This window comes from Oculina patagonica, chromosome 5 (assembly GCF_052425735.1).
Source record: "Oculina patagonica isolate OP01 chromosome 5, crgOcupat, whole genome shotgun sequence".
Taxonomy (NCBI): domain Eukaryota; kingdom Metazoa; phylum Cnidaria; class Anthozoa; order Scleractinia; family Oculinidae; genus Oculina; species Oculina patagonica.
The window spans coordinates 29,873,917-29,885,232 of NC_135762.1; the positions used below are offsets into that span (position 1 = coordinate 29,873,917).

Below are 11,316 nucleotides of genomic sequence, written 5' to 3' on the forward strand. Positions count from 1 at the left end.
ATATTTACTTTTTAAAACGAGGAGTTTGCCGTGAAAGGAATAAATGTATGCGTGTAGCAACGTGTAAAAGGGTGGTGGATTAACATTAACTTGTCGGACTTGAGATGTCTTTAGTCGTGGTCTCGAACAAGTACGTGCTTCGGAAATTCACAAAAAATCCTTCTCAAACAATACCTTTTGTGTATACAAAGTGTTGACTTTTCGGCAGTTCTTTGCAGTGTCCACATTGCATCGTAATATTTAAATATCCTTCTAGCACCCCCGGGACGAATTAGCTTCAAAGCGACGTTGACAAAGATATTAGATAGTTCGTCTTTACATCGAATCGTTCAGTATTGCTCGGCTTAGGTTCGTGATCACACAAACAAATGAACGAATTCCAAGGTGAGAAATTCTATTTCAGTTTCTTGACGCATGGCTTCTTTTGTAGTCTTTTGTAACCATTTATTATCTCCTTTTTTTACTTTTGCTTGATTCTCCTTCAAAATGTCTATTCACAATTTTGGGGAGGACTATGGTAAAACGCGTGGCGGCCAAGCACTTGTTATCATGTTTTGGGATACGACTTGAGCAAAGAAAATCACTGAGTCAACTTTTTCAGTTGTGGTCGACTACAGCACGGTCGATAAGCTTAATAAGCAATCAAAGGCAGAAGAACCTCAAAAGTTCAAAGTCAGTTTGTTCAGTTCTGATGCATGCTTTTCTCTTGTTTTAATGTTACGCGATCGAGGACCGAACCCGTGTTTGAACTGTTGATTGATTTTTTACTTTAATTTTTTACTGATGGTGATTATAGGTAATCCCTCTTCAAATTTTAAAGATGTATAACTTCAGAACAAAGTGTGCTTTTCTTGAAAAAGTCTGTGGGTATCTCGAGACGTGCGTGGGATGATGTCTGGGATGAAAAGTGAGGAGACAATTAAATTGCCCAAGGATTATTATTATTTTGTAAGCAGACGGTTTTAATTTCTACGAAACACCTGCTTAGTCAGAGCCATTTCAAAGCTTTAGTATTAAGTTATCCCTTTTATCTGAGTTAATAACTTTGTTTTGATACAACGGAGCTCTTTCTTCTTAAATTTAGGAACTTTGACGAACATCAACAAACATTTTTAAACTTGTCAGAAAAACTGGCTAGTATTTGACGACAAGTTTCCAGGGCCCACCGAGCATTCTAAAAAAAGGTGTTCTGCGTTCTATAGCCTGTATTGCGCTTGAAAGGCTAAACTCACGCCCTATATGTATGAACTGACGCAGACCTCAGTTTGAAACTTAACGCTTTTTTCAAGAGAAGTTTACATATGATTGGGGAAATCGCTTAAACCACGCGAAGAAATTGCGCCAATCTTATTGCGAACTTTTCGATCAACAGGGTGTCTATCACCGAAATATAAAATTTTTTTAATTTTTTTAAAATAATTTTTTTTCTCCGCCCCCCCTCTTATTTAAGGAAGTCTGTATGGAAAAAAATATATCAGATATCATTTTTTTAATTTCCCCCCTCTTTTTTTTTTTCGTTAAAAAAAAAAAAAAAAAAAAAAAAAAAAAAAAAAAAAAAAATAGAACAAAAGACATTTCCCTGAGACACAAATATATTAAAGGGAAATGCCCCCCAGCCCTCCCCCCTATATAATATAATTAAAACTCAAAACGCCCCCCTTTTTTTATTAATTTTTTTTTTTTTTTTTTTTTTAAAATATTTTTTTTTTCTCCCCCCTGTATGCTGGTTTTATCAAACACATTGCAAAGAATCATTACAATAACACGAATCAAGTGACTCGCGTTAATGTGCCACAGTTGTTCTTCCATGCTTGCTTTTCAAGAATTTAAATATTCAACATTTTTTATGTTCCCGTCTGTCCCTGAAAGAGATGTATTACTAACTATATCACTTTGGGAGCATATAATCTGAAACCTTAGCTTCCCTATTGAGCTCACACCATTTGAATCAAAACTTGTGTAAACAAAAAACAATAAGGTCACATTTTGAGTAAAGACTTAGCTTCCAGTAGGTCTTTATTCTGCGAAAAGTTTAATAATAACAGAGAAACAGAAAACTATTTATGAAAAGATCTATTCTGGGGGTCTTTGTTAATGTCATTATTGTGCTCGCGCATGCTTTTTGCACTAGTCAGTTATCACAAAAAAATATTTAATCGTTTAGGGGCTAGTTTCAAATTACTTTCCACCGATCACAAACACAAGAATTCAGTCGAGGTTCGGGGGCATAATTTGAACTTTCTTTTGTTTTATCCCCTCAACCTCGACTTCATTTCATTGTTTGGGATCTGTAGAACGTACTTCGAAACTACCCTATTGCTCTATTCGAATAACATAAACTTCTCTACCTGTTTTTAGCTATGCAAATGAATTTCTAAGAGTGGGTTGCAGCCTGCGTTCATTGAGGAATGACTGGGAAACTTTGAGCCAAGCATTTCTGGATTGCTGTTCCTTACCATTTGTTGACTACATTTATCAATAAAGGTGAGAAGTAATGACTTAGAAGCTTAGAAAAGTAAACCAAATACAATTCAACGACTTTGCGCTTGTAAGCAGGAGGGCATTTTGCGGGCGCATGCGTGCAACTGCTGTACAAAGCCCGCGTGATCTTGGGAATAAAAATGGCGCGGAAGATTCAAACTTTGTTTTTTGTACTGTTTATCGTCACATAATTTAATAGAGACGTAAATTTCGCTAAGAAAAAGTGTTTTGTGTGTGGCAAGGCTCTTATAAAGCAGATTTTCTGACCTGCTTCGGGATCGTTGAAAATAATGGGAAAATATGTGGGACAGGTAGGAAAGCCTTCACCGACAAAAATCAAACAGGCCGTAAAAAGAGGAAAACATTTATTCGTGTGCTGGAGTGTGATATATTAGGATCAAAACTTCACATCAAATCAATTGCTGTAATACAAGCAGAGTGCGAGCAATATTATAGCTTGTGGAGAGATTTTTTGCCTAAAGGGACGGCCACCAAAGAAAAGGGTTTTCCCTGAGGGGAAAGACATGTTTGGGTGTTTTGCACATGATAATGCAGCTCACTGATGACTCTAAAGCAAGGCCAACTTGCCCTCTACTGGCAAACAGGGTTTCCTGGAACAAGAACTGCAGTTCTTTAAATCACATTTAGGCGACACAGAAGTAAAACAGCCGTTATAACAGAACGAACATTAATCTTAAAGAAACAAACGTTGAAATGAAAATTTGAAAATAACATTGTTTATAGTTAAAAATTATTTCTTAAGACATTTTATGCAGCAGTTATTAGAACGTTTCTGAAAAATATATATATCGCTTGTTCGTTTCATGCTATTTTTTGACTGGTGATCAAGGCTAGATTTTGATAAAGGAGCCAAAAATGTACTAATTAACATAGTAAAATGTAAACAAATAGTCTACCAGCAAAGAATTACCATAACACTTTAAAATTAAGACCGATCTCAGTAATTCTTTTCTTGTTCAACGGATTGATTGTGGTACATCGAAATGTGAAGTTATTTTGACCAATGCTTAAGTTTAAGAAAATAATCACAAACGATAGTTTCTCTGTTAGAATAAACCAGCGAGAACGTACGTTAAAGAAAGCTAAAAATTACCACAATAGACCATTTTTTAACGCTACCTTCGCAGCATTAGACGATAGTTCAAGTACTTCATGCTCCATATATCATCGGTAGACGCTGGAGATCAAGGTTAGATTTTGAGATTTTTGCATCGTGAGAACGATGAAATTGCAGTTTTATGAAAAATCTGAACAAAATCATGACCACTCGCTCAAACCCGGGATACTTGATTATAACATCGTATAGTTAAAACTGCTGTTTTATATTTTAGTACTAAGTAGCCGTAGCGCTTTGTCCGTTTAGATCTCCCAGCTATTAAAAACATGGGCAAGGTATTACGGTTCTCGACATTCGGTCGCCATTTTGTCCACGCGCAATGTTTAATACACATAGCCAAAGTCGATCAGATAAACGGCACGCCGACACCAAAGTATGCTTGTTGTTGTCAGAAGATAAAGCAAGGACTCTTAGTATCGTATACAGCAAATAAAACTTAAAACACCTTTTATTTTGAGCTGAAAATTAGGCCATAAATTGTGAAAAATATGTAAACAATTGATAGCAGAACTTCTCTGTAGTGCGCACTAGCCCATATCGACGCATGCGCACGCAAAATGCCCTCCTGCTGCGCTTGTATATCATAAATATCAGAAGACAAATGTTCATTATTATTGTATCGAAAGTTTTTGATTGAATTGACAGGAAATCATATGCTTAATTCTGCTTTCAGGCTAAATATAAGTCAAATAACATTTGGTTATAACCCACGTTCAGCTACATATTGGCAGATAATAATGTCCCCGATCAGAGGGCCCACATGGTTGAGTCGTTACAATAGGGGATGTTAGTCTGAATAAATTTTGTCCATTATCTGACGGTCATTTGGTAAACATGAGTCAGTATGTCCCTCTTATTTTCTTCAGATGGTAGATTTATTAGCACTTTGATACTAAAATTAATAGCCGCGGTTCCCTGGCGATCAACAGTTGAAATGTATCTGGGCTTCAACGACTCCAACCTTGCATTATAGTGAAGGAAATCAAATTTAAAGAGAAGAGTCAGAAACCTGTTCCGGTCATGGTGGCCAAAGTAGCCTTGAACGCAGACTCAGTCCTCCTTACTCACTGTCTTGCTACGGCTTTAATCATCGCTACTCTTAGGGAGTCAAGAAAAAAATTTTATCGTTCAACAGATGGAATCCCAGTAAACATACAGCATCTATTCAATACTATTATTTAACAGTTTTGGAACAAATGGTGATGGGAATGTTAAAAAGAAAGAACGCAAATTACTTCTTGCTTATTTTGTCTTAGACCAAAACTGTTCTAGTATCAAGGGGATTTTGATTGTTTTTCGTCGAAACTGTGCTATAATACCTCTGCTTGTTTAAAGAATAAAGTGAAAGATATAATCCAAATTATCTCTAAAGAGAAACAAGTCTTGATCGTTTCTAACGTAATTTGGAAACAAAAATGCGAAAACTTGAAAAAGTCAGCCTAACCTTTTTCAAGTTGTAATTCATTTGGATCCTCTACCTCCTTGACCAGAGACACTCGTCGACAGTTTTAGTACCCTGGGTGGTAATTTATAACAAACCTGGGCCGTTATTTAAGGTTTTTGTTAACACTGAATTGTTTCTTAGTTTTTGAAATTACACAAAATCCACGAGATACTTCCCCTTTAATCCTCAGTCAAATGATGCTATAGAAATTCTGTACAAAAATATCCCTTCTGTTTATATATGAGCAAGTTAAACATACGTTTTAAAGTATACGTTTTACATAAATTCTGCTTTTTATTTAAATTGTCTCCTATTTCGACAAAACGTGAAAATCTTTCAGACAGGTTCTTTTTAACGTTATGCTCACATAAGCAAATCTTTACCAAATTTACATGTATAAAGCGAGACTTTGAGTGGTAAACAGTAAGCTTTGTTTACATAACTATTCAATTATTTTTCTTCTGCTTCCACAGGTAGGAAGGTTCCTTTCAAAACGTAAGCCATGTGTGCGATTATCGACGACATGCCCTTTAGCTTCTGCATCATAAAAATACTTTTCTTACTTTTGGCCTCCGTGTGGAGTGAAAAGGACAACGCTCTCGCCATACAAGGTGAATACAGATATTTGTTGTTTATATTGTTATTAAATAGAGGATATTACATGGTTGCGCGGAGATATGAAATTTATCTTCGAGTGTTCAAATCGATAGCTCACGAGTGAGCGCAGCCAACGAGTGGGATATCGTTTTAAACACGAGAAGATAAATATCATATCTCCAAACAACCATGTAATATTCTGTTTATTATATAAACCTACTAGTTACGATGTTTTTGACAATTTTCCGAAGATTGCCGACCATTTTCCGAAGATTTCCGAAGATTTGCAAAATGTTGTCCGAAGGACGTACTAATGTTTCCGAACATTTTCCGAACTTTTCCGAAGATATCCGAAGATTGCCGAAGATTGCCGAGGAAGATCCGAAGATTTGTCGACTTAGACAATAGTGTAGTAAGCATACGTCAGGAAAAAGTCCATGCTGTAAAGGTTGTTGCTGGGTGGTAGCAGCGTTTGCCGTGCCGTGCGTGAAATCTCGTAAAATAGCCTTCCTCTTTTCGTCACTGAAGAGTGATGTTCTGTTCTCCAACTTCAGAGTGCTCTACGCATCTCTTCATGTCAGGTCTCTCTGTTACTAGTCATTCCCCTTACACGTCCCTGTGTTCAAGCCGGAGGATTTCGTTGTTTATTTCAATTTTCATGAAAACTTGCCAACCAACACTTCGAGATGCAGGCGAGTGGGCTGGGTGGGGGGGGGGAGACTTATCTGTCCAAATAAACGTGTCTTCTATTATAAGTCTGCGGAGCGATTACGCCAATATTGTTTCGGTACTATTTGCAAAACCTCAATTATTTTCACCAGATTCGGTATTTTCATGGTGCTATATACGTGTAATTAGTTTTACAGTAGGGTTAGCCATAATATGTTGAATGCTTTAACAAAATAAAACTAAAGACTGTTTCTGGAGTCTTTACATTCTTTCCTCTACAAAAACACTATAAACGAAAGAGCGCCCTTCCCAGGGTTTACGCATCGCTAGTTGCTCCCCAGAGGGGCAGCGAACAATAACTTATTAGAATTCTGCGAACCCTGCAAAATCCATCGTTCTCTGAAGAAGACCGCAGAAGGCGATCGAAAATTTAGAGTATCCTTTTTTATATTTTTAGATCTGTTTAAACCATTTTTATATTCTATGCTTTAACAAATGACGTGTGTAATTTTATTTTGTAATGGTAGTGGTAGCTGTTTGCAAACTAAGATTGTGACATTAACAACAACGGTTTGCCCATTCAAATTGTGAGAGAGAGTTTTAAGAATTATACTTTGTTCTTAGCAGGATGTGGCTTAGTGGTAAGCAATACACTGACAAGTCCTGGCTATCCAAACAACTACGCAAGCAATATGGACTGTAGTTACGTAGTCCCGATTGCAGATGGAAAGGCAATGAAAATTGACTTTCGTGATTTCGACGTTGGGTATCTTTCATCTTGCAAGTAAGTAAAGGTGAAACCATATAATACAATTCTTGAAATGCAAAATAAGTACATCTTCTCCCAAATGATGCTGGCTTAAGAAAACATTACTTAAAGAAGGCGCAGACGGTATATTAAAAAGTCATGCAGTGTTAAAAAATCTCATCAACAAACCTAACAAGACTTCGATCAGTTGGCAGCTGACAATAAGCTTCTGATATATGACCTATTCAAATTTATGCACTCGTGCGATTGCAACGAGTGGACAGCTGGGTGGTATGCTTCTTACTTTTTTACACATAAGTCATCACACACTTTGTCACATTATATCAAAAATTGTATTTTTCCACAGATTATCTTATTTGTAAAGCGCCACATACTTCCTCCTTTTTTGGCAGGGACGACTATTTGAAGATAACTAACGACAAAGGTCAGGCATTTGGTGTGTTCTGTCGTCACAGGACTGGAAAAGCTGTTCTAGTAACTGGAACGTCGGCAGTCATAAAATTTCATTCAGACTTCTTTTTAGAGAAAAAAGGATTTAAATTGTTTTTTACTCCCGTTCCACATGGTAAGTACAGCTGTAATGTCTTCTTTCCATCATTTAGTGCGGGGTAACTTAAAGTTGTCTGATTTCCATGCGAGGTACTGACTATATAGGACAAGTTTGATTTTACAAAAATATTCAAACCTCAGAAAAAAGATTGTCTTAATACAACGATTTCAACAATTATAGGTAAACACCGTAAAGTAATTAGTTTGAATTTTAGTTTAGTTTGAACTGTAATGAAGGTTCTGAATATGTGTTATGCTTATGAATAGTATTATGGCCAAATTTTCTTCGTCAGTAATTTATGCTTTTACCTTGGCAGGGAATGATACGCAACCCACGGCTGGTATGTAACGTTTAAAATGTGTAACTCCTGTCAAATTGAAAGTCTATATCGAGAATGCCTAGCTCACCCTAAAGTGATTCAGAAAAGGATCTAAAAACAAAGATATGCGTAAAATAACAGATGACTTTTTGCTTTAATATTAGAATGTGGAAAAGTGGTAAACAACTCGCTGAGAAGTCCTGGGCATCCAAAGAAATATCCTAGAAATATGCACTGCGTTTATTCAGTGAATATTCCACGTGACATGGAAATGAAAATTGATTTCAAGGATTTTGAAATGGAGGATGGTCCTTCATGTTTGTAAGTAACAGTACAATATTGCCTGCATTATTACTTTGTAATAATAATAATAATAATAATAATAATAATAATAATGGTTTATTTGCATTCCAACAATATTGGCTCCTCTATGCAAACTGAATTAAAAACTAAGATATAAGGTTAAGGTATAAATAAAACTATGATAAAAAGTTATGATCTAATGTATAATAATTTGCTAACAATATTAAAAAATCCAAACGTTGAGCTATAGTAAAAAAACAATGTGTTAAGACAATATGAAAAAAAAGTTAAGATAAAAGAATTTTGTGCAGCTGAACAAATATCCCAATTGTAAAAATGCCCTCGTTAATCCTTCTAATTCCCACTTATAACATAAAAGAAAACAGCTTCATGCGTGTCCATGTGGTGTGTGGGAAAACATTTTAACAAATACTTTTCTCCCTTAGCTGTGACTATTTGAAAATAACAAATGAAAAGAACAAAACATTTGGCGCGTACTGTGGTATGAAGACTGGCCGAAATGTTCTTGTGAGTGGAGACTTCGCAGTAATAACATTTCACTCAGACTACAGTATTGAAAGAAGGGGATTTCTGGTATTTGTTACCTTTATTCCAATCGGTAGGTATAAAAAATGGCAATGGATACCTGATGGGCCAGTTATTGACAATTAAATTTATCTACAATATTTTTAAGTGTTAACTAAGATTAACTACAGGGTGTTGTGAACGTTTTATTGGAATTTGTATGGTATCGCTGCCGTTTATTTGAATTCTGATTCTGCTTGATTAACTTCCACATCTTCCCACTAGTTTTTACAAAGTGTTTTGGCCAGTCCTTGGCAGATATGTTTGAAAAAGCAAAAATGGAGGAAAACCGTCCACAAAATAGAGCTACCTATTTATCCAACGATCAGTACGTCTATGTGTGGGCTCGACCTCCCTTCATTCCATCTGTCTGTATGTTTATGTTTCTGTCTGTCTGTCTGTCTGTTTGTCTGTCTGTCTGCTGTCTGTCTGTCTGTCTGTCTGTCTGTCTGACTGACTGTCTCTCTGACAGTCTGTCGGTCGGTATGCTCTTTGTTGCTATTTCAAGATGTGTATTCCTTTCTCCCTCTAAAAACAAAAAAATATGACTCGATAACTTGTGTTACAACGGTTTTTTTCTCAATAGCCTTACCCAAGATAACATCACCTGCTGCTGTTGTGCGATCGTTATTAAACTTTAGGCTAACATGTTCAGCGACCGGAAGTCCTCCAATGCACACGGCAATAGTATGGAAATCTACCACTCTGATTAACACCACAAACACAGCAACTATCGAGTTATATGAGGAAGGAAACTACACTTGCGTAGCCACCAACAAGCACGGAACTGACGTGAGAAACTTCTTAGTCATCTTTAACGGTAAGACTTTTTGGAAAGAAAACGATATTGTTTAAGGTTTAGACAATACGTTGGTTTTAGAATTGAGCACTGAATGAAACGACTTGTACGAAGCGGCTTAGTGTGTTCTTTAAACAAAGATTAACTCCTCTAACAGGTCATAATTTATTGCTGGCAGTTCCAAGTTGCTATAACGAATGATTTTCCTTTTAAAATGGCTTTTTAATGGCAATTTTGTTTTTGTAAGAAATAGAGAAATGGTAGTTAAAGGCAAGCGATGAAATCATTCAAATGCCCTCTTTTGATTTTTTAAGCAGTTTCTCTATGAAATTGGTGAGCCATTTATTGACTACATTCTTGTTTTCAGATTGTGGACCTTTTTGCTATCCTTCTTGGAGCCAAGAATGGGGCAATGTTCTCCCATGCAGGAATATGGCGCCACTTGAAGAACTCATTAAATGCACACCATTATTTACTGATAAAATGTATGATTGTGTACCGAACCAAGGGTGAAACGTGAACGACGCGCACAGCGTGAAATTCATTGCTAAGTACCAAGGAAACCGAAGAATTCACGCGAATGCTTTACACGTAATGACACACGCAACATAATGGTGCGGTAGGGAACGACCTAAATGCCGAAATCAAGAAAAAAGAAAACATTAAGTGACGAAGCGAAGTCCAGACCTCAAGAAGAGAAACAGCCGAGAAAACCAATTACTATTCAACCAAGCTTGCAAAAACAAGACGCCACGAGGGGGCGCGGTGAATTTATCCATATGTTTTTGATGGTCAATGTTCGGTGATTCCAAATATGGTACAGTGACGATGTGCAACGCGACAGCGAATCAGGGAGGCACGTTTCAACCCTTATGGGTTTCTGTGTGTACTTATTTACCTCTTTACATGCATTGATAACTGTTTTAATGAAATCAATTACATAATTTAGACTTCTCGTTTTTCAGTCGTTGTTCAGCCCGAATTTAAGTCCCGCAGAATTCAAGTTGGCATTGTGTCTCAGCATTAGAGGCTGGAATTCATGCACGTAGAAATGATTAATAAGTTTATGCATGCAATATTGCGTGACGTCTGGGAACCTCTTGGTGCAAATTTCCGCCTACAAGCTCAAGGTTTCCTAGAGTGGCAAAGCAAACATCTGATGTAAAATTATCCGCTAAACAAGTGGCGAAGAAATGCACAATTCCACAATCTGGCAGATTGTGATCAGCGAAAAAAGGCTCTGGCGAAAAGTCACCAAGTGCTCTAAATTTTACAAAACGTTGGAAACAAACACTTAGTGGGTAGCAGGGGAGATTTGGGGTCGTGGGTTTTAAAAAAAAATTTTTAAAAAAATATTTTTTTTAAAAAAAAATTTGGGAATTAGTGTTAAGATGAATGGTTAAAGAAATATTGGATTCGGTTTTTGCTTGATAGCGAGATTATTAATGCTTCTTCTTGGTTGCCCACGTTTAGCATTTGGCTTTGGTGAATAACACAAACTTTGGCCTTGATAACGCTCGCTATCATATCATGCTCAACCTCATCCAATAATTGTTTTTAATTAGTTTCACTTACTGTGTGAAACCTTTCCACAGAGACTTCTCTCGGAACGCTATTGCGTCTTTACGCTATGGGATTTTTAATGACTTTTACAAACTAAAA

At 36.6% G+C, this 11,316-nt stretch overlaps 1 protein-coding gene across 1 annotated transcript; it reads left to right on the plus strand.

Moving 5' to 3' along the window:
• The first annotated feature begins 209 nt into the window (after positions 1-209).
• On the plus strand, positions 210-10,167 carry LOC144655115 (ovochymase-2-like). Its single transcript, XM_078515332.1, has 11 exons — positions 210-384; positions 797-907; positions 2,359-2,484; positions 5,537-5,674; positions 6,957-7,113; positions 7,491-7,663; positions 7,965-7,988; positions 8,132-8,288; positions 8,717-8,889; positions 9,442-9,675; positions 10,022-10,167. The coding sequence occupies exons 4-11, from the start codon at positions 5,566-5,568 to the stop codon at positions 10,165-10,167; spliced, it is 1,173 nt and encodes a 390-aa protein (XP_078371458.1). The 5' UTR covers positions 210-384; positions 797-907; positions 2,359-2,484; positions 5,537-5,565.
• Positions 10,168-11,316: the final 1,149 nt, after the last annotated feature.